Raw genomic sequence first — 24,558 nt, forward strand, 5'->3', positions numbered from 1 at the left:
CTAGAAACTAAGACAAACTGCTTATTGTTTTTTTTATTTGTTTTTTTTATTTTTTTTATGAAGAATATAGCTACAAAGTATTGAAACTTTAACATTAAACTATGTTAATATAACTAGTAGTTATTGTAAATTTTTTACCAAGAAAAATACTTTGTGGGTTTCTTTGTTCGTTTGTGCTGCCATCTTGCCAGTAATTCTCTGCCACCTTTTTTAATGTGTGCCTCTGAAAATCTCTATTTGAAGTGCCATATACCTCTAACATTTTACCCCAGGATTTACCCTGTGCAGGTAAGTTCTGTCTACCTGTAATAGTCAAAGGTGAGTTTCTGTGGCATGAACGAAGATGCAGTTCTATAAACTGAATGCAGTGTCTGTTGTGAGAAGACTACTCATGTTCCCATTTATCTTCATAAGGAGAATCTTCAAGAGATCAGGTCACATGCCGCAGTTCAGAGTGACAGCAGTTGTCTGGACCTGCCACCTGTCAGATGTGGGGGTTTTGAAACCTCACCACGCCTTACGGAGCCTCGTCCTTGTGTCCCACTGAGTTTCGGAGGGGCACTGGGTGATGTATGGGTTTAGGTTAGGGCAGAAGGGAGAGCTGATTGGGCTGAGCAAAGTAGCTCTGATAGCAGTGAGACGCAGATGATTGGACGTCAGCAGGAGGGGGCTGTATTATTGATTAACTGATTGTATATTGTGATGTGTCTGCATACCAAAGTGCACAGGCACATCATCCTCACCTTTAGCTCAGTTGAACCTGAGAGGGCGCTGCAGAAGCAAAGGAACTTCAAAGGGAACACATGTCAGCTATTAATGGAAATAATATGGTTTAGGGTTTAGTGCCTGTGGTTTGCTGTTGTAAGCTCTGTGCTGGCCAGGCAGTTTAAGCCACTGATTGGCTAAATGTATGTCTCTCTAGAAGGATGCACGCAGGTGATTGGTTACATCTTTTATTTGTCAGATTTTTGATAATTAGTGAACCCTGTCTCTGTCAAACAAACAACAAATAATTAAACAAAGAAGCAAATAAAAAAGAACAAACATAAATAAGCAAACAAATAAATACAGGGGTATGAATGAATTAATAAATAACTACATTTAATTTACAAATTTACATTACCGTCATAAAAATAAAAGTTTTTTATTTAAACGCAACCAATTGGTTAACCATTTCCATCAGTCCGTTACTGCTCAAGCCTCTGATTGGCTAAATTCATATCTTGTGTCCAGAGCCTGCTTGTGTCAAACGCATCTGTCTGTCAAGAAGAATACACGCAGATGATTGGTTCAACATTTCCATCAGTCTCTCATTCCTGAATCCGCTGATTGGCTAAACCCGTGTGAATTCACGCAAATGATTGGATCAACATTTCCATAGGTCAGTCGTCTCTGCATGTCTTAATCCTTTGATTGGCTGAACTCTCCTGTTCGTCAAAACCTACGCTAACCTCTGATTGGCTAAACCTCAGCCTGGCGTCACAGTCGCTCCCCCCACTTTACTATCCCACAATGCAGCGGGCGATGCCCAAGGAAAGATGGCTGAGGGAGGAGCGGCTGATCTGGACACTCAGAGAGGAGAGATCACAGCGCTGCTCAAGACGCAGCTCCGGAGAGGGGAGACGTGGTGAGAGCTGACCGCCGACCTTCCGCGCCTCCGGCCCTGCCGCTGCCGCGCCTAGCCGCCGCTGAGCGGAACGGGCAGCAGCGCGGAGGAGCCGTGTTGACAGCTAGTCACCGTTAGCCGTTAGCAGTTAGCTGGAAAGCGGAGACCGACAGCGGGCTGTGTGAGGGTTATTCAGCAAAACCGCAGACCCCCAGCACCTCCACAGCCTGCCCGGTTCCGGGGGCTGAGAGCCGGCCGACCCAACGCGCTCCTCTGTGGGTCTGGAGTTAGCTGGCACTCGCTAACGGGGCCATTCAGGGCGGAGACGAGACGAGACGCGAGGAGCACCTGTCATTTAGCTTCCCAGCTGCCCCCAAACATCTGAAGACGTTGTGTTAGCTATCTGGTTAAATGTAGGTCGAGACGTCGGGCGACCAAAATGCAGGGCAACGTCTAATGCCAAAGTCATTTGACATTGCTAGAGTATATTAACCTAGAGGATGTATTGGTGTTGTGGTGTTAAGTACTTGTCAAAGTTACCTAAATTAAACGTCTTCCAAACTTCACATGCCAATGTCACGTCAACATAACATACCACCATTTTGTTGTAACACATGAACAACATGTAATCATGGTACTGTCTACAAAACGTGAGGTTCTAAGATAGATTTACGTTGATGTTATTCAGCATTTGCCTATCATTGGTTTTTGACCAAAGTCCAACGTCTTTAAAACGTCAGGTACCAACATCATATTGACATATCATACCAACATTCAGATTTAAGTCATTAAAGCAAAAAAAACGTGTAATTTGGGGCCAGCTGGTATGGAAACTTAATTTAACGTCTGTCTAATGTTGGGACGTAATGTAAACCTGCTGTCTATCAAATTGACACAACATACCTATATTTAGGATTTAGACAAAGAAACAACAAAAAACAAAAAAATATAACACTCATAATGTTAATATCCACAAAAAGTGAAATACTAAGGTGGAAAGGTGGAAAGACATTGCAGTGGTGATCAGTAATCAGAATTCAGCCACTACTGTTAAGATGTTTTTGTTGGATATGTGATTTCCAACCAGAATTTAATCATTAAACAGATTTTCGTTTTGAACAAAACATCTGTCTGATGTTGAAGCTTTATGTCAATCCAATGTAGGTTTTTGACAGATATGTAAATTTGATTTCTAACCAGTAAAATGTTTGGTTTTTGAAGTCTTTGAAGCCTGATGTTAGAGTCCAACGTCTTTTTGACGTCAAATTGATAAATTGTGTCTGCTGAATTTCCTCTGCAGCTAAGCATTTGAAATGCGTTTAGGCTGATTGGCTCTGGAATCCCATGCTCAGATTGTGTATCTGCCTAGCTCTCTAGCCCTCCATCTAGCTGTCTAGCTCTTTGTCTGGGTGTGTATTTACTTTTTTATGCAGTGCTTATTTATCTATCTCTGTATCACGATATCTAGATTTTGCTGTCTACCTATATATATATATATATATATATATATATATATATATATAGCTTTTTGTCCAGCTGTCTATCTACCTGCCTGCATTGTTTGTTGTCTAGTTGTCTATATACTCAGCTATCTAGGTCTGTTTTGCTGTTTATCTACTTAGATGCTAGGTCTTTATCTAGTTATTGGACTACTTAGCTATAAAGCGCTGGAAAAAAAATAAGAGACACTTAAAGTTATCCAAAAGCAATGTGTAAGACTGGTGGAGGAGAACAAGCAAATATGCATAAAAAAACTCTAGGAATATAAATATTTGTGTTATTTGCATGATGTGAGGTCTGAAAGTTCGGCATCTTTCTCATTTTCTGCAAATAAATGCTCTGAATGACAATATTTTTATTTGGAATTTGGGAGAAATATTGTTCGTAGTTTATAGAATGAAACAACAATGTTCATTTTACTCAAACATTAACCTATAAATAGCAAACTCAGAGAAACTGATTCAGAAACTGAAGTGGTCTTATAATTATTTCCAGAGCTGTATATGTCTCCATATAAGTGTCTGTCTAGATAAATCTGGATCTAGCCTTCTAGCCAAATACAGATCTTGCTCCCTCTCTAGCTGTTTTTCTATTTGTACAACTGACTGTCTGTCTGCATAGCTATTTAGTTAACTGTCTATCTGTCTGGTGTGTGAACATGATTGCAAATGCTATAATTGGTTTACCTAATTGTAACCATTCCTATCCCTGGTTTATCTCAGGTACTTAATAGACAGTCACTGGTTCAAGCAGTGGAAGAAATATGTGGGCTTTGACAGCTGGGACAAGTATCAGATGGGGGATCAGAATGTCTACCCCGGACCGGTGGACAACTCGGGTCTCCTTAAAGGTTATTAACTGTTTCATATTAGTAAACCAATTTTTTTTTTGTTGAAAGTGTTACCTTAAAAATGAGCGATCATAAATAAGCTTTATTATTTATTGATCCAGAATGATGGTGGTGTTTTAGGAAACATCGTCCATATACTATAAAACATGAGCTCTTAGCCACACAATTGATCAGTGCTTATCTTTGCATTTTGTTCTTAGATGGCGATGTACTTGCCATTAAAGAGCATCTTATCGACGAGTTGGACTACATCCTCGTGCCCACTGAGGGCTGGAATAAGCTAGTGAGCTGGTACGGTCTGACCGATGGCCAGGAACCCATCGCCCGGAAGGTACGTATCTAAATTTGAGTATTCATGCTATGATGGGCTGTGTTATACAGAATGTGATGCAGGCAGTGTGATTTGAAAACGGTGCCAGTTCACGTGAAACCAGGGCTGGTTTTATTGCGCCTGTAATATCGGACTTAGCATATGTCCTAGTTGTGGTTGTGGCACATTAGATTTGCATGGAATCACACAGGAAGCATGTTCTGCTATTTCTGTCATATTAGTTCCCTTTATTAGAATAAAAGTTGCTGTGCTGTTTTATAATGCTGAGTATATTTAAGGATGAACATGATACAGTTCATATATTGATACAGGTCAAATATTTATACTAATAATAATAATAATAATAATAATATAATAATGTTATTTTTCTAATACAAATTTGTCACTGATATATTATAACTACAGCTACTACAGCAAATAATAATACTGCAATTACATCCTTTTCAAGAGATATACCGTTTTAATTATGAGAAGTTTGGTGTTGATTCTTTTTTTTTTTTTTTTTAGTTCCGCCTGTAAATATAAGTTTCAAGCATATATTTAAATGCTTGTTGAGTTAAGCTATCTGTAAACTAGACCTTTCACAGTATTCACACATTGCCTTAATATTTTAGTTTACACAGTATTAAAAGGAGAGCCCATTATAAATGGGATGGGATGTCTATTTTGTGTTGAAATATTAGTTTATTTTATTTCATTAGTTAATTAATTAATTAGTTAATCATTTTATTATAAGTTCAGTGCTCTTTAAAAATAATGTGTAAAAAGCATTATTATTCTATTATGTTATCGTTTCAACAGTGACGTAAAATGAAATTGTTTTAATTTAACAATAATATTGTTTATTGCGTTTATTTATTTATTAAATTGTTGCTGCACTTAATCTAATTTAACAGGATTTTTTACACTCTAATTAAACTTATTTAAATCTGTTATGTTCAGACCTATAACAAATTGTGCAAGAACACACCCCACCAGGACCAGCATTGGTGACCCCTGGTTTAGGCCTCACAGGACCCCACTTCCGTTAACATGGGCTCCGTGTATAAATGTACCCAGTCATGGCATCATGGCTGCTTGTGGGGTTTCTCTTTTCCCCCATCGATCCGCCCCTTTTTGCCATGTATGTCGCAGGGGGTATCAAGTGGCGGGAGCGATTCTATTTTCAGAGGGGCTCTCTGGATGACTGAAGCGCTACATGGAGCGATCTGCTAGGCACAGCATGCAGGAGGTTCTGTCTTTTTCTCTCTTTCAGGGCTTGGGGTTCTGAATGGAGGTCGATTGGAGTATAGTGTGTTTTGGGGTCCTTGTGCAGTCTGGGGGCTGACTGTAGGCTCCTGATTCTTTTTTGGATGTCCTTGTTTTGAAGGAAGAAGAATGCCGGCTGAGGTCAGAGAGAGAGTAATAGAGAGAGATTGGTAAAGAAAGAGTGAGAGGTAGAAAGTGCTAAAGCAATTGTTTGCAGGAATGAGTGGCAAAGAATAATATGTTGTTTTGTTCAGTGTATTAAATATACACGCTGTAAATGCATTGATTCTATAGAATATGCAATGTGTGTACCATTTTACCAGTTGGAGTGTTGGGCTAGTTTACGGTGTGTTGAGGGCCACCAGTGGAGGGGCTCGTGTGAAATAAATAGGATGGGTCTGTTCAGCTGTCTCTGTGCTTGGTTGCTAAATTAAGAGTCTCTGTGACTTGCTTGTTTCAACACATTGACCGCCATTATAGATTACCAAACACTCATTGCTGGACTTCACGCCTGGACTGTAGATTTAGCTTACATTAGTACTAAAATTTGATTATTAGTAGTTCTTTATTTAGACACTTTGAAGTGGAAGAATCTTATCTCTGGAGTGCTTTATCGTTTTTGACCTTTGCTTTTTCCATTCTGGTCAGTATCAGCTTTGTAGAATTGGTTTTTTTTCTGTTCAGAGGGACAGTCTGAGGATTTTTATGAATAACAGTCTATAGTACAACAGCAAATAAAGCAGTTAGCTGCTGTATTAAGCAGTGTTTACATGTGTGAGTTGAGCCTCTTCAAACCTAATCATGAGATCAAAGTCTTTGGTCTATTATATATATATACAAACTAATAAGAATGAATAATAATAATCTATAGTATTATTAATGGTGCATAAGGGTATGTTTAATTGTAATAGCATATTGAGTAATGACAATGAATTGGTGAAACGCGGTTCTTTTCCTTAGTCTCTGCTCTAATAAGTCAATTAACTTTTGTTTGAACTCTGAAGTAGCGCTGTCACAATAATTGCTTGACCATTTATAACTTATTAGACAATGTATGGATATATCCTCAATAATTTTTGATGACATCATTAATGCCATTGTGTTTAATTAGAGAGAAGAGCCAATTAACGTAAAGTTAGCAAAGTAAAACAGTGTTTTTGTTTGATTTTTGTTTTGTTTATGATTTATGTTATTATGCCATTATATTGTCATAGTCATTGTCATTGTATGAAATGGTCCTTAAATACCAACAATATGGTTTACATGTTAAAAATCTGATTTAAAAACCTTTAGTTCATTGGCCCAATCAGTTAAGAATTTGAATGAATGATAAAAATCAGTAGAATTATAGTAACAAATAATAAATTATTATTATTATACACTAAAATTATATTTACTGTTTTCGCACATATTGGCTGAATTTGCTCTGGTCTGAGTCAGTTAATTTTTTTTACACTTCATATGTTTTTCCCCTTGGTTTGATTCGGATCGGCTTAGCTCGTTTTCACACAGAAAAGAAAACAGCTCTGGAAAAAAAATTAGAGACCAGTTAAAAATGATGAGTTTCTTTGATTTTACCAAATTGAAAACCTCTGGAATATAATCAAAAGGAAGATGGATGATCACAAGCCATCAAACCAAACTAAACTGCTTGATTTTTTTTTTACCAGGAGTGGCATAAAGTTATCCAAAAGCAGTGTGTAAGACTGGTGGAGGAGAACATGCCAAGATGCGTTAAAAAAACTCTCTTTGCATTATTTGATGTCTGAAAGCTCTGCATGTTTTTGTTATTTCAGTCATTTCTTATTTTCTGCAAATAAATGCTATAAATGACAATATATATATATATATATATATATATATATATATATATATATATATATATATATATATATATATATATATATTTGGAATTTTGGAGAAATGTCCATAGTTTATAGAATAAAACAACAATCTTCATTTTACTCAAACATACCTATGAATAGCAAAATAAGAGAAACTGATTCAGAAACTGAAGTGGTCTCTTCCAGAAGTGTTTTTGTCCAAAGCTGTATACCAGCTTAACCCTTTGAACCCTAGGCTGTTTTGGTGTGTTTTTTCTTTGTTTTTGTCGGTTCCTCTTTCAGGTCTATAACATATAATTATATCAGCCACATACCATGATCTCTTTTACTCCAGAAGCCATATGACTGCTCAAAAATGTGATTATTTAAAATGTAAAAGGAAGCAGAATTGTTATATTTTCCTGGAACTGGCCAATTTTTGGTCAACATTTTACTTATTTACTTATTTTTTAATGTATAGACTATATAAATATTGTCACACCTAAGATATCTTTTCAGAAATGGTTAGACTAGAGTGTATATGAGTTGAAAGCAGAAGAATATTGATGATAGTTCATTACATGGCTTTTTATTACTTTGACAAAATACACGAAGAGCATCAGGCAGACTCTTGATAATCACACCTCTAGGTTACATGTAGATTACTAAAAACCAGACACTCAGAGCAGCCTATGCCTTTGATTATTTTGATCAGGACACACAAAGAAAACTATATACAAAAATGTAAACTTTTTAGTCTAGGTAAATAAAAATGTTTAGTGCAAAATAAATACTTGGTAAAAATGTACAAGTAAAATAAAAACTATATAAAGTAGTGCGCACGCCATACTTAGCTTTAGTTTGAGTGCCAGTAGTTTCACACTTTTTCTGTGGACACTTTTGAGTCTTTTACTGATTTGAAACATCATATAAATATGTTTGAAGCACTGAAGGTTAATAATATTGTTTGGGGAATTAGATCTCACTTTTTTAGGTGTTTTTCTCAATGAGTTTCTTGTCATCGCTATTTTTAGAAAGAGTAAAGTCCGCCCTTTCTAACCATATATGGATTATGTTGATGTGTGAAGGGATTCCTGAGTAAATAAACTGAGAACACAAGGTGCGATTTTTGACGGAAAATCCGTCTGTAGGGTTCTAAGGGTTAAACTACATTTGAAGAGCTGTTTAGCTTAAACTTGTAGAGTACAGGGGATAGTTGGGGTCAGATCGAGGTCACTTTAGAGCAGACTTTATTTGGGACCAGACTGGGACCGCCTTCTTTTAATGGTCTCTGTGTAGTTGTTTTGGTCCACATTAGAGTGCGAGTACTGTTTTTACACCTGCCCAAACTAATCGCACCAAGGGTTATGAAAACGAACCCAATTTAACCAAACTAAAATGTATGATCACCTAAAGCAGCTGCAGATGGACTAGATGTTTTTTTTTATTGTTGTGAAAAGTCTTGATACTTGAGGGGCTAATCCTCAAATAAACTCAATATTTAGTTGAGCAAGTATAACCCGTACTGGATCACTACTGACTAACAAACAGAACTACAATGCTACAATAAATTGCGTCCCCTCTAACATCTGTAATCTGTGATCTATGTAGGTGGTGGAGCAGGGAATGTTCGTGAAGCACTGCAAAGTGGAGGTCTACCTCACTGAGCTGAAACTATGTGAAGACAGCAACATGGACAATGTTGTCACTAGACGCTTCAGCAAAGCTGATACAATAGGTAAGTTTCCATTGTTCCAGCTGGGAATGTGATTGTGAAGGCTGAGACTGTGTGTCATGGGACTGGTCCAGGCTTCCACCCACTCCCATTCATTTTCCATCCATCCCTCTCTCCATTCATTCATACATTGTTTTTTTCACCCATTGTTTTGCTTGTGTAGAACAGTAGAACAGAAGAAGAAAAATGAGTAGAACTAATTTTGTAAACGTTTTACCTTTTTATTTTTTTTATATAATTTTAATGTGGAAATTGTTCTTTATATTGTGTCACACTTATTTTGAGTGGACCAATGGAAAAGCTACAAAATAAAAACGTTTGATTTGAAAACTAATTTTGGAGATGCACTTTTTTGGAGATACAAATTTCCATGACACTGACTACGTTTTATGTCTGTAATAGAGGAATATATATGACTATGTAGTCAATTTTATTATGGAAAAAATACAAAAGAGACAAACGGCATTGAGATGAGAAATGTATGAGCTTACATTTGTATTTTTGCTATAGATGACACATGCTTTATATCTCATACAGTATATGCTCCACCTTCATAACCTGCTAAATGATTTACATATGTACTGTATTTTTTGCATTATAAGGCATTATATTATATTAATACACGTCTATTTTCTGGTCTATTTTTATGCATAAGGTGCACCGGATTAAAAGGAGCATTTTATTTGACACTAGTAACTAATAACTAGTAGTAGGAACAGGGGTGTCGGCATGTTTTCCCTCTAAATTGTTAAGCTAAGTAAACAAAACTGTAATTCTTATTTAAAAAAAATCTTTCAGTTTAGTCAGACAAGTCAAACGAGCACTGGATGTAAGTCTACACACATTTCTCTCCTGAAAACTGTAAAGAGATTCCGTTTATTTACAGGAAGCTTAGATTTACAGATTTCCACTACAGCTGGAGCATTAGTGGCTAACGGCTAATGCCACCTGACAGAGCTACACTGAGGAGCCCTAAGTGTTCTGCTAAGTCAGGGTGATATTAGCTTGCGGTTTGTCACGCCAAGCTTGTTTTAAAATGGTAAAATGCAGGCGACAGTCCAATATACTTTCTTCTAAACAGCGAAAGAGCTAGCGCCGTGGTTAGCGGCTAATGCTAATGCTGCTCCAGTAGTGCTATTCTGGGTTAGCAGAAGGCTACAGGCTGATAATACTCACCTCTGGGAAGCCATAGAGCTAGCTCTTCGTGTGGTTAGCTGCTAATGTTAATACTGCTGGAGAGCTAAACTGAAACTCCTTCATAACACTGCACTTCAATATGATCAAATATCATAGATATCATATAGCCCACATCAAATTTTAAGTTATCTTAAAATAGTGGCTTCAAAATCTTGCTGATGCTTACTGAGAGCATAATAGGATACAGCATAATAGAATACACTAAAAGGGAGAATGGTGTCTTTATTGTTAGTACTCTGGGCTTGGTACACCAGAACCTGCAATTTGTAACTTTGGTGAAGTGAACAATACAATGAGAACATTTGAGAACTGTGTAATGCATATACGTGTAAAATCCTGTAATATTACTGCCTCAGTCTGTAAGCTTCTTTAACTTTCAATGGCAGTTCTTTATCTCTCAGCTTTTGTGAAAATTCATGTACTGGTATAAAGTGTATAATTTGGTGGTGGCTCAGAAATTTTAATTACAATTTCTGACTGTAGGGGGAGCCCAGGAGCAAGAAATACCAATTCTTTATAACAGGGGTTCTCAACATGTCTTAGCCCACAACAAACTAGTTTATTTTTGAAAAGTAGCCTTCAAAAACCTATTTAAACATACTTACTCATGCACATAGAATTGAACGTTTTTTAAGAAACTGATGAGGAACATGACAACTACATGAAATGTACAACATAAATGTACAACAATAAAATGTATTATTAAAACTGCACAAAGTAAATAAGGCCACATAATTAGATATTTCCCATCTCTGCATTTAGAGCACATTAGTAAGTAACTCTCTCTGTCTCCTCCCCCCCGCCCCTCCAATATAAAAATGGGTACAAAATCAGATTTATTATTTAATACTTTTAAATTTGTATCTGTTTTTTAAATGTATTTATTTTTTTACAAGCTGTCCACGACCCGCCTAGAACGTGTTCATGACCCACTTTTGTGGGTCTTGAACCACTAGTTGAGAATCGCTGCTTTATAATTCAATCCTGCAGGACACATTAATATGAGCTGTTAAAACGATGATAAATCGTGCCAGTCTAGTACTGTGCTTTTTATTTCTGTGTGCGTTACACACTCATTTTTGCCTTGTTCAGCTTTTTGGTGTTAATAGCACAGGTTCTGTAATGATACCTTTGTACCAAACCGCTCGCCTGCTGTTAAAAGCTTGACTGTCATTTTAATAACCATGCCACTTTCAGCAGACCTGCTATTTGTCTATGTGAGATTTAGCAATGGTAATGACTTGGATTATGTTGTTGTTGTTTTTTTTTTTTTACTTTGCAAGTGTAGAATTTGAGTGCAACCAAGCATCTTTAATGGTAAAACAGACAGGTTGTTACTTCGTGTTTTTTTTTACCAATGATTCAGTATAGAAATTAATGTTTAATGTTGATATATTTATGATATCTATTTTTTTATGTAAAAATAAATAAATAAATAAATATATGTGGAATCATTCCAACTGGATAAAAAATGTATATAATAATAATAATAATAATAATAATAATAATAATAATAATAATAAAAGTAAAATCAGTAAAATGCCATTATTTTACGATAGTAGAATTTAGACTGTGTATTGGCAAGAACTTGGCAATAAGATAAAATCAGTTGATTTTTATAGGTGACAAGTCCATAATATCACCCAAGTCTGTCTGTTTGGAGTGTGTTTGTTGTCCTTTGCACTGGGACGAACCGCTACATGGGACGAACAGCTAGCTGATGGCGCTCTTGCATTTACATCCTGCTAGTGCTGCAGTTAGCGGCTAATGCTAATGCTGCTGCACCCAGCCTTACTGCTGGAGAAACGTAGAAATTGAAAATCTAGGCTTAGAATAGAAAGTGCTGTACTCCAAATAAACGTTTTTCAGGAGAGAAATCCGTGTAAATTTTAACCCAGCACTCGTTTGAATTAGAATGGAAACATGGCGACACCCTTGCTCACTTACTCGCTTACTGCATCACACCTTGTGCACCTTATGGTTGGAAAAATACAGCACAATGAACTAACAGCTGATTTGATGTTTGTGCTCCACAGACACTATTGAAAAGGAGATGCGAAAACTGTTCAGCATTCCTGATGAGATGGAGACCAGGTTGTGGAACAAATACATGACCAACACGTTTGAGCCTCTGAACAAACCGGACAGCACCATTCAGGATGCTGGGCTCTATCAGGGGCAGGTAAGAGTGCATAGTAACTACTACACGCATACTACACTAGAAGGGAGTGGGTTTCCTCAGTAGATCTCAGCATATAGATGCCTGTTTGTTGAGACAAACCATTTTGGAAAGTTACTATCTGGTATGCCTTAATAGGAATGGGATTAGGAATGCCTTTAGACATTATTTACTGATGTTTTTGAGTCAGATCAGCCTAAAATACTTTACTTTAATAATTCTTACTTTAAATAAGAGACCATTGGAAGGGCTTGTGATCGGATCTGTTGAAATTAATAATAATTGAATTATTAATATAATTGAAATTATAGCCCCTCTGTAGCTAGCTGAAATGTTTAGTTTCAGATTCTAAGGCTCAGCTTTTGATGTATTTGCCCTTTCTCTCTCTTTTTTTCCCTTGTTTTCTTTTAGGTTCTAGTTATAGAGCAGAAGAATGAGGATGGAACGTGGCCTCGCGGTTCCTCCACGCCAAAGTAAGCGACGAACACGTTGTTCTCCTCTGCTTTTCACCATCGTAGCTAGGCGGAGTAGAAGCATTTGTTTATCCTGCTCCTGTTCTGTGTGGGTAAATGTTTAGCAGTAGTGAAGGGTTTACATTTGTCCCAATCATAGTGGTAGAAGTAGATTATAAGAAAGACAGACAGTCTTTAATTTACTTTGTGTACAGTATGTACCAGTGTAGGACGATTGAAATAACTACTTAAAAACCCTCCTACAGAAAATTTTTCAGTCTTTTATTATTTCTCTTATAAGTTATCATCATTCTTCATGTAATTGTGCATACTGTATTTACTGCGCTTTGTATAAATCCTTGCTTCAGTTGCTTCCATAACTCATTTCATTGTTTTTATACGATAGTGAATGCGTTTACATGCGCTTCGTAATCTGATTACTGCAGAATATTGGAGACTTGGTGATCAGTTAATGGGAAAACTCATGGTTTACATGAGTAGATCAGTAATATTTCTTTTACTGTGTCACATCCTAAGACAGTTATTTGGCTGGTTGCAAACATCATATAAAACCCAAACTTCATGCTGTTTTTTATTTATATTTTATTTAAACATTGAGCCGCAATATGAACATACATCAGCTTGAAGATGAGGATCTCATGGATGCTGTGTTGAACACTGTTCGTTTATTTTCACTATCACGGCCATTTTTCACTTATGCACAGAAAAACAGTTTACATGCACTGAGAGACAATGTTACTGAGCTGCAATCCAGCTCTCTCTATCAGATTCGCTAATCAGATTTTTAGGCCTTACTCTAATCTAAGAAATCAGAACAGTATCCTGTTTACATGACTTTTTACTTGAATAATCCAATAGCTGCAGTAATCTGATTTATAATCAGATTATGAAGTCCATGTAAACACAATCATCATCTCTTGATTTTAATTCTTTAAGGCTTAAAAAAGGCTTTGATTTCTTCTAACTCATGATTATTCTTATCTTTTGAAGGTCATCTGGTGCTTCCAATCTCTCTGCTTTACCAAAGATCTCCCCTACATCTCTCACAAACAATCATAACAGCAGCTTCAGCAGCAGGAAGTAAGCGCCAGTTGGGCGTGGCGGCTCAGTGGGAGGGGGCTATTCTGGGAGGGGAGGGGCTAATGTAGTTTCCGACGCATTCTTTAAGACCAGCATGAGTTTGTGTGTGTTTCTACTCTTCACGGCCATCCAAGTACACCAAATCGCCTCCTTTCCCTCGTCTAATCTCACTGCCAGTGTCCTTATAGAGCTCTCAGCTGTTTTGCTGCTTGCGTAACTCAACACACACTAGGGAAAGGAGCGAGGGTACAGTTTGGAGTATTGGGACAGAGCCTCTGCATGTTCTTCTGCCCAGCTTAAGTAGTCTCTCTGTGTGTGCTGGTTACCTCTTATGTATAGCAATGTTTAATCACCATGTAGATACAGAAGATTGATTGCATTTTGCTTAAAATATATAAAAATTGAAGAATAGTTGCTTTTTTTTTACGGTTGGAGCCAGGGGTGGGACATTATATCGATATTGAGGTCACAGTATATTGTTTTGTTTCAGTCTTATCGTATTCCACTGATACATGGCATGAAATATCAGTATTTTTAATGAAACATAAGCTCTAAACTCGCTAACACTGTCCCCCAATTTAACTTACGCTCCACCACACCAGCCATCTAAAGTTAATGCTTCATTACTCCACATGGTTTGCTGATTAAATGAACAGTGGAAACCTGCAGTGAAGAATATTAGTTGTTAAATTCTGTGAAACTGGCACCTATAAATCCATAATTCCTGTTATTTGATTATTACGATATATTTTTTTGCATCTCAAAAAAATGGAGCATCATTGTAATGTTACATTATTTCAGCAATTCAGTTCAGTATGAAGATGCAGATTTCATTTTTCAGCAGGACTTGGCACAGTGCCAACAGTACCAATCTTATGTAATATTCTAATTTTCTGAGATACTGATTTTTTGGGGGTTTTTATTGGCTATAGGAATATTTAGGAATAATTTATCCTCTTCAGTAACAAAAATGCAGTGAATATCATTAATTATTAAAATATTAACTTATCTTGCAATATATGAACAAAAAAAAAAAACGATATTTTTGCTGTTTTGTGCTGTATTTCGCATCATGTTTACTAAGCATGAAAAGCAGATACTAACATAAATTATCCTGTATGTAACTTTGTTTGAATGTTAAGTTACAGTATTTAAATATATATTTTTAATGAATTAAAGCTTTAATGCTTTTTAAAAGGGAGAAATTACATTATTAAATTTTTGCTTCACCACTATGTTGAAGGAATACATTAGTTGTTAATACGACAATAATATAAAATATCTAAATTATTTTTAAGACAATATATCATAGAGGGCATTACCACCAATAATGAACAGTTCAGTTCAGTTGTGACCTGCGCTGTCTGGTTAGAATTGTCCATGTCTACAGACAAGGGACTCTATAGGAAGGAACACACATTCAGTGCAGGATAACACACACAAACATCCCACAAACAAAAAACCCACACAAACATCCCACAGATCGGTGCAGCATTCTTTATCTTCCATGGGACATAATGTTTATGGTGATCAGATCGAGATTAGATTAAAATACATGGGTGTTCCTTTATGCACAGGTAGATCAAGCTCTTATCAAAAGTAATCCTGTCAATAAAGACGATCAGCACACACACAGACCCTCAGAGCTGTGATTTGAAGGGCACTAGTGTAGATTTAGATTGTAGTGTGAGTAGTTCACTAGTTTGTGTGTTTGTCCACTCACCTGCTCTGTTGCATGATACTGCAGGAACAGACCCTGAGGCCCAGAGTCCTCAGGAGTAGATCAATAACATCCATTCTCGAATCTAACAATGTTGGGGTGTTCTTTTTCACTTTTACTCTTTTTTTTTTCTTTCCTTTTGTGTTGCCATTGCATGTGTTTAAGAGTGATAGCTGATTATAGCACATGCAATTAAGGGGAATTCCACTGATCTTTTTACAATTTCAGCATAATTCAGAAAAAAACGTCATTCACTCTTCTGCTTTAGAAAAGCTTATAGATGTCTGAAGAGTTTAATGCCCTAAAAAAACATTTCCACTAAGTTTTACAAAAGCGTTACAAGAGAAGTAGACAATGTAATTAAATAGGTATTTTTAAATGCCCTGTTATTTCATAAAATCTATAGTTAGTGGTTAATCTGTACCATACTGACAGTGTACATATACATATATACATATATATTGTTAACTGTAGAAATTCACATTTCATCAGTAATCTGATCATCGATTTAAACATGTACTCGGGTAGTCAGATAATGGGTAGTTTCAGGGTTTACATGAGTGAGGCACTTATCTAATTGCTATTCTGTAGTTAATCTATAATCTATAAGCATATGAAAAACTTCTAAAATCCTGTCATGGGTTTTTTTAAGTTTATCCTCAGTGGATCATTTCACGTCAAAAAACTCTAAATACTTTTTTTTAGATTAGTAACTTAATTATGTTTAAAAATCTGTGGAATTTTCACTTAAATTGCTAAGAACAATTTGCATAATTTCACAAATTTGCTCAGATCTTTGCCTTTTTTTAAAGGGGTGTGTTTGTTACATATAATATCATTCAGTACTAGTTGTAACCCAAGTAATATTACTGTTATAACAGTGTTCTGTTATCGTATTGTTAATACTATTATACTATTAATACCTTTGTACTGTAGTTATGACTGTTAGTAATGTTGTCACAGTATTGCTATTATTATTAGTAGTAACAGTATTACTCTTATTACTGTTAATTCTGTCATGCTAATATTAGTAGTAACAATAACAGTACTGTTAATACTATTGATAATTATATTATCGGTATTATTATTAGTAGCAGTACTATTTTTATCACTGATAGTAATGCTATTATTAGTAGTATTGATATTATTAGTAAAGCTGTAATTATTGCATTTATTGTTAATAATCATGGTAGTATTTGTTGACTGTAATTGTTCATTGTATCTGATAGTAACTGGTGGTCGTAGAAGTAGTTGTAGTAGTTGTAGTACTAGTAGCAGAATTGTTGTTATTGTTGTTATAATAGGAAAATTGCTTCGTATGCTAGTTTTTTGGGGGTAGATGCTGACCCTGAAGTTGTGGTGTCAGCTCTGGATGGCATCCTGTGAATTAAAATAGCTTCCGATACATAATTTACGGCAGATCCAGCGGTGAGGAGGAGTTATATAAGGCCTTGTTGAGCAGTGTTGGTTCTTGTAGGAGGGATTGGCTTAGCTGCAGCTGTAGAGCTATATACTTCTTTACTTTCTCTCACTTTCTCTCTTCCTCCTTTACTCTTCTTTCTCTCTCTTTCTCTCTCTCTCTCTCTTTCTCTCTCTCTCTCTCTCTCTCTCTCTCTCTCTCTCTCTCTCTCTCTCTCTCTCTCTCTCTCTCTCTCTCTCTCTCTCTCTCTCTCTGTACTTTGTGCCACTGCAAACTCCTGCAGTCTTTATGACCTTCATACTGTATTGGATCTGTTCCCTTGTTTTATTTATTTATTTGACTCAGTGCAGTATTCATGCTGGATGCATTGTGGTGCGGTCACTTATCATCCGCTGTTGTGCGTTTGTCGGACTGTCCAGGGCGAGCGAGGGTCCTGGAGAAATACTGCTTAGTCACACAGTCAGGCTGCCGTACAGAGTGTCGATTGCTTAGCATAGTGCAACCTCAGCTAGCCCTAGCAGTGGAATAGCAGAAGGCAGAAGACTCTCTCTCTCTCACTCTCCCTCTCCCTCTCTTTCTCTTTCTTTAAAACAAACTCTTGTGCTCTGTCTCTGTCCTCTTCTCTCCCTCTCATTTGCACTTCCTTTCTCCCTTCTCTTTGTTGGATAATAATTTACGTACTCTTTCTCATTTTCTTTTCATCCCCCCTCTCTCTCTTTCTTCCCTGTGTCCTCATTGCTCTTGCTTGCTTTCTCTTTTTCTCTCTCTCTCCCTGTGTCCACATCTCTCCTTCACTTGCAGTCCCTGTCTTTCTGTCCCATCCTTCTCTCTCTCTCTCTCTCTCTCTCCCTCTGTCTCTCTCTCTCCCCTCCCTCCCCCTCAATCCTGAAGCTGCCTTACTAGCTTTCTTCTGCTGCTGTTGCTATAAATATCCTCCCCCTTTCCCCCTCTCCCCCTGTATCCCCCCCCTCTCTTTCTCTCTCTTTTCCTCCCTCCCTCTTTCCCTCTCCCTCTCCCTCTCTCTCTCTCTCTCTCGCGCTGGGACCGGGACGAGCTAGGATGTCACTCCTGGCCTGCAGAGTTCTCGGGCTTCGGCAGTGAGGAGGGAGCTCTCTCTCTTTTTCTCTTTTTTACCCATCTCTTTCTCGCTCTCTTTCCTGCTGCCTCTCGTCCTGGTGCCTCCCTTTCTCTCCCTGAGCGCGAGTGGGTTTCGGGGCATGGCGGCCGAGGGGAGATGCTCCTGTGCTGCTGGTGGTGCCTGAGGCCGGAGAGGGTGGAGTTAGAGCGGCGGGTGGAGAGGGTGCTGAGCACTGACGCCGCGCAGAACGATCAATGGGACAGAGGCGTGCACTGCACCCAGAGGTGTGCTGCAAAGCCATGTGCTTCTGCTACACTTGCGCTGCTCTCGCGCTCGCTGCTCGCAGGAGTTGGAGGGAATGCTGGAGAGGGACACTCTGTGCTGTATCTGATTGTAGATGTGGAGCAGGCTGGCTTTGCTGCTTGAGTTTATAAGGCTGGATTGATTGTGAGGATAGTTATGGAGAAGAAGCGGTTACCTGAGATTTGCACCTGTTTTGGGCTGGGCTCCTAGGTTTAACGCTGTTTGTGATGTGGTACTGTTAACAATCAATTTTAGTGCAAGACTAGGATTAACATGTGTGTAGGAACCTGTTCCTTGGTGTAAAGTATTCGATTTTGGACCTTTGCATTTTACATACAATTTCTATATCTGCTTGCATGTATGTACCAGTAAATATAGCTTGCTATATTTGTTAATGTGTAGAAGGACTGTTTTTGATTGGATTAAGGACTATTTTCATTAAAACTTTTAAATGGGTTATTTAATCTAAAATGTGCTACAAAGGATTTTGTCAGTTTTATAGAAGAAGCACATTTATTTTCATAGAAAAAAAAACTGTGTCTCTGGCCACCTCCTAAAAAAAAGATCAGTTTTGGGGTGTATTCCCATAGTTGATTTGCTCTGGTGTGAGTCAGTTTTTGAGTTTATAAACTTGGAGCATTTGGCCAGAAAGTAAATACAGACAAAAGGTGATGTGTTTTGGGCTAGTGTGCATTTCATTTAAAACTATTTCCTCTGTGGCAGAGTGTAGATGGGACTTTTTATTGCAGAATTGTGTGTAGTAGTTCTAAACTAAAATGAGCAGGACGGCAGAACATGGCTGATTTGGTGTTTATAGATTTGCTTGGTTGTGTGGGGTGTATTTTGTTGCAGTATAAGAAGATTTTGGTCTGTTTTTATTTATTTTATAGGGATAAATTTAATTGAATGGATAGTTTATTTTATTGCAGAATTACATGTCATTTTACAACTCTTAGTAGGATCTTGCAGGGCTTTGTAATTCTGTAGGTTCTTTATGGGCTGTCTTTATCTTGTATTACTCCTTGTGCTCATTTAGATTCTTCAGGTGCTTCACTTCCCGTAATTGTATTTCTTGTCCTTGTATTTCTCTCTCTCTCTTTCTTGTCGCTCTGTCTCTCTTGCTCTCTCTCTCTCTCTCTCTTTCTCTCTTTCTCTCTCTTTCTCTGTTTCTCTGCAGTGTGAAAAACTCTACTTACAGCCTTCCGTCCTACCCGCCCTATAACAGCTATGAATATTCAGACCAGAGCCGGCACAGTGAGAAAGCAGGCCTGTGTGGCCTCTCCAATTTGGGGAACACCTGCTTCATGAACTCTGCAACACAGGTACGATCACATACTCAGCCACTGTTCACTAATAGACAAGCTTCCAGGGTGGAAATGAATTCTGTTAATAATTCATTTCATCTGTGTGTGTACTGTGACTTATATTTACATATCAAAGTGACCAATTAGCATAGGCCCTGTGGCTCTCTGAAACAAGCAAATGAATGTAAAGTCTAATTGAACATGAATTCAGTACTAATACAAGCATTTTATCTATTCATAATGAATGTGTTGTGGCTCGAAATCAAAGCATCACACTGTTAATGTTTTTGGATTTATTGTATCCTTTTTTTTAATATAGTCCTAAACACTTTAAGTTTAGGGATATTTATCTTTAAAATAGTAGTTCAGCCAAAAAAAAAAAAAGAAATCACATTTAGCATAATTTGTCACTGACCACAGATGCAGTCAATTAAAGAATACATTTTGCCATTCAAAACAGGGGTTCTCAACTGGTCTCAACCCAGGACCCACATTTTCCCATGGTCATTAAGTCGCGAGGAACAATGACAACTACATGTATAAAAGTTACTACAATACAAAAAATTACATATCGAAACTGCACAAAATTAATAAGGCCACAAAATTAGATATTTTACTTCTTTGCATATTTCTGCATTTAAAATACGCTGAGGAGCACCATGCCAACTGCATGTACAAGGTGAGATGAGGTAAGGTTACTACAATATTTTTAAATATCAAAACTGCATAAAATTTAATAAGGCTACAAAACAAGATTATTTTACCCAACCTGCTCTCAGATTATGCTCAGTGTTCAACCTGTTTCTCTGCTTTGACCTGAGCTCTACCAAAATCAAATGAGTATTAATTATTTTAAATAATTTTTTTAATTTTTTATTTATTTATGTATTTTATTTATTTATTTATTTTTTACAAGCTGTCCATGACCCGCCTAAACCGTGTAGCGACCTACCAGTTAAGAATCGCTGATCTTGAATTTACTTCTTTATTTTTGAGCAGGAGATTGTTAGCTACTCTAACGTTGCTAACAAACACTGGATTTTAGATTAGACTAGAATTTAGATTCTCTGTCTGAGCCTGAAACAATGCCCAACCCTAATTTCCCATCACTTTCCTCGGGGGCAAGAGTCAGCAAGTACAGGCATCTGCAACTCAGAAGTTTAGTTAAAAGGTCAGATTTAATGTTCTACTTACTTAAAAATGTCAGGTTAAAATTGGGCTCATAATGACAGTTTATAGGCGTGGTGAGCTCGGGCAGAACGTGCTCGGACTCTGGTAGAGTCGGCCTTGATATTTGGCTCTGATCTGAGCTCTAATTTAGTCTCCTTTAAATTCATTCACACTCAATGACATATTTCTCAACCATCAATATATCAATATGCTCATTTGTGTGATATAGGCAAGTCTATGTGGATTTTGAATAGCTTTGAATAGCTTGAATAGCTTCTTTTCACACCTAAAAAGCCAGACTAGTGGTGGAAATAACATTATCTCATCCCTATTTCAGACCAAAGTCTACTAACAAACAAATGAGTGTGATGATGAAGGTGATGATGACTGGACATAGCATAGTGTGTTTCAGTGCGCTCACTGAAGTGCAGTATGAAATCAAAGTAAATCTAAACAGTTTAAAAATACACAGGATTCTTGCTTCAGAATCTGGTCCAGACTTTCCTCACAGAGAGGTTGAGGACAGTCTAAGGTCAGTGGGTGTTAGCAATGTTAATGTAGCATTTCCCCTAGTAACCTAAAGAAGCACACATTAAGTATAAATCATGATCATTTCAGTTTGAAAATGTACTTTTACCTAATGCTGTTTCTAATACATTTTCTATCAATTATAAATGTTTGTGGATCAGCATTATTGTAGTAGATATGCACTTCAGAAAGATCATGTTCCCATATTGGTGCGTTCCAGCTTTGTTCATTTAGAACCGCTTTTTTTGTTCTCTACCAGTTCACTCATCATATCCTTACTCTTGTTTCTGTCCTGTAGTGTTTAAGCAATATTCCTCCGCTCACTGAGTACTTCTTGAAGGACAAGTACCAGGATGAACTGAACGAGGATAACCCGTTAGGGATGAAAGGAGAAATCGCCAAGGCTTATGCTGAGCTTATCAAGCAGCTCTGGTCCGGCAAATACAGCTACGTCACCCCTAGACCTTTTAAAGTAAGTTTTAAGCTTTGAAGAAATGCTTTTGTTAAATGAAAAATTTAACAAATTATGTTTTACTATTAGTATATCAAAAGTTTGGACACATGTTCTCATTTTCTTTATTCTTTAATTAAATGCTAAAGTATTCCTGACCATGAAGGAACATATAAGGAATAATGTAGTAACTTAAAAGTGTTAAACAAACCAAAATACTTTCATAATAAATAACATTTAGGTGACTCTTATCTGTGAAAAAGAGGTAACTCTTGGTCTTCCTTTTTGTACTGCAGTCCTGATGAGAGCCAGTTTCATCATAACGTTTTTGATGGTCTTTGCGACTGCACTTGAGGATACTTTCAGAGTTGAGATTGAAATGTTTCAGATTGACTGAACTTCATTTCTTAAAGTATTTTTTTATTTACTTAGTTGAGTCGAGTAATATTTTAACTACTCAGTTAAGTTCACTGTATACCAACTCTACCTCTTCACTACACGACTGATGCTCTCAAACACCTTAAGAGGCAAGAAATTCAAGTAAATAACTTTTGACAAGTTCAGCACAGCTATTAACTAAAAGCTATTCCAGGTGACTACCTCTATACAACTATACTAGCTGTATAGTTTGGATCACGTTAATATTAATATATAATGCAGACAATTGTGAAATAAAAATAACCCTTTGAATTTAAGGTGGGTTCTAACTTTTGACTGGTTCTATATATTGAGATGTATTTAATATAAGATAGAAAAAAACAGTCTTATTCATAAAATCTGGCTTTGTTGCCTTTGTTTCCATAGGGATTGCACTCTAAAGCAAAGTCTAGTGTCTAATCTGCAATCTTAATAAACTTAATAAATGCTTATAGTTTGACATTTCAGTTTAACATTGTCTTCATGTTCTATGTTGCTGCTTTTTCTTAAGTAAATCGAAATATGAGCGTTTTAGTCATATTGCCCAGCTTTAACTATTAGTACTGATTCTTTAAAATGTATTTAATGTACATTATGTACATCCAGTGTTCTCATATGTTTTATCTGTGTTTATTGTAGACCCAAGTGGGACGCTTTGCCCCTCAGTTCTCAGGCTACCAGCAGCAGGACTCTCATGAGCTGCTGGCTTTTCTGCTAGACGGCCTACACGAAGACCTGAACCGCATCAGGAAGAAGCCCTACATCCAGCTCAAAGATGCTGACGGACGGCCAGATAAGGTATCCGACACCGCCTTCCTGCTTCTAGAGCTTAAATAATGTGTGTAATGTGATTATGTTTTTGTTTTTTTCCAGACGTTTTGGATTTACTTAGTATAAGGTGCATATAAAACCCTTTCGTTTTCCCAAAAATCATCAGTGCACTTTATAATCTAATGCGTTTAATGTATGAATTTTACTAGTCAGGTTGTAAGGAGCAATTTAGCCATTTCGCTGAAGACCTCAACTCTCCTGTTTCCACCAGAACTGTCTGTCGGGACAATACATTATTGTGGTCTAAAACCACCAGGTGTTTCAGTTTCATTGTCCAACCCCTGTATCTATTATAGCCCTGTAGTCTGCGTGCTATGTGGGGCGAACTGCTAGCTAATATCACCCTGGCTTACACTCAGAATTCCTCAGTGTATCGAGCAGCATTAGCCGCTAACCTTTACATCCTTTACATCTAAATTAGAAGAAAAACACCCCTGTTCCTTACTAGTGTCACTTAATGCGTCTTATAATCCAATAAGCATATATATGGAAATAGACAAGAAAATAGACATTCACAGGGTGCCTTATAATCCGATGTGCATATAGTCCGAAATTGTGATCATAGAATTATTGTGTTTAGAAGTTTCTTAGCTAAGCTTAGGTGTATTCTACCCACAGGTAGTAGCAGAGGAGGCATGGGAGAACCACATCAAGAGAAACGACTCTATTATCGTGGACATCTTCCATGGCCTCTTCAAGTCCACCCTGGTCTGCCCCGTGTGCTCTAAGATCTCTGTGACCTTTGACCCTTTCTGCTACTTAACGCTTCCTCTCCCCATGAAGAAGGAGCGGACGCTGGAGGTCTACCTGGTGCGGTTGGACCCCCTTGCGAAACCCACGCAGGTAGAGATATGTGGTGCACATACATTACTCAGAATCCACAACACTGTGCAATTCTTTTAGTTGTTAGTTGTTTGTAGGATTTATTTCCCCTCATTGCTGCAGAAACAACCACTAATCTTCCTGAAAATCTTCTAAACTAGATATTGGAACATTGCTGTGAGGATTTAATAGCATTCAGCCACAAAAGCATTAGTTAAATCAGGTACTGATGTTGGATAATTAATTTTAACCAACTTAACATTTTGTTATAAACAGTGTTATATGTGCTTTTTAAAATATGGGATAGTGTTTAAATAGCATGTTTTTATTGCTGACAATGATTAGGGGTGGGCGAAATGGCTCTAAAATAATATCACAATATTTCAGGGTATTTTTGCAATATTACCTATATGCTTGATGATATTACAAAACATTGATTTTTTTTAATAACTTATTTTAAGAATATACTACTGCAACAAAATAAATAGTACA

General features: G+C 37.1%; 1 protein-coding gene across 5 annotated transcripts in view; it reads left to right on the forward strand.

Annotated features, from left to right (window-relative positions):
- The first annotated feature begins 1,492 nt into the window (after window positions 1-1,492).
- The window catches only part of LOC103037122 (ubiquitin carboxyl-terminal hydrolase 15), a 39,517-nt gene continuing 16,451 nt past the window's right edge, over window positions 1,493-24,558 (forward strand). For 2 of the 5 annotated variants that reach the window (XM_007237087.4, XM_007237088.4), the window contains exons 1-11: window positions 1,499-1,627; window positions 3,829-3,956; window positions 4,157-4,287; window positions 8,970-9,096; window positions 12,327-12,472; window positions 12,881-12,942; window positions 13,933-14,022; window positions 19,721-19,865; window positions 21,844-22,017; window positions 23,053-23,211; window positions 23,863-24,087. In XM_007237087.4, the coding sequence (XP_007237149.3) occupies window positions 1,539-1,627; window positions 3,829-3,956; window positions 4,157-4,287; window positions 8,970-9,096; window positions 12,327-12,472; window positions 12,881-12,942; window positions 13,933-14,022; window positions 19,721-19,865; window positions 21,844-22,017; window positions 23,053-23,211; window positions 23,863-24,087 (1,476 nt within the window). In that variant the 5' untranslated portion in view covers window positions 1,499-1,538. The other 3 variants (XM_007237089.4, XM_022671322.2, XM_007237091.4) reach the window with 3 other exon arrangements.

The sequence above is a fragment of the Astyanax mexicanus genome, chromosome 2, assembly GCF_023375975.1.
Source record: "Astyanax mexicanus isolate ESR-SI-001 chromosome 2, AstMex3_surface, whole genome shotgun sequence".
NCBI classification, from domain to species: domain Eukaryota; kingdom Metazoa; phylum Chordata; class Actinopteri; order Characiformes; family Acestrorhamphidae; genus Astyanax; species Astyanax mexicanus.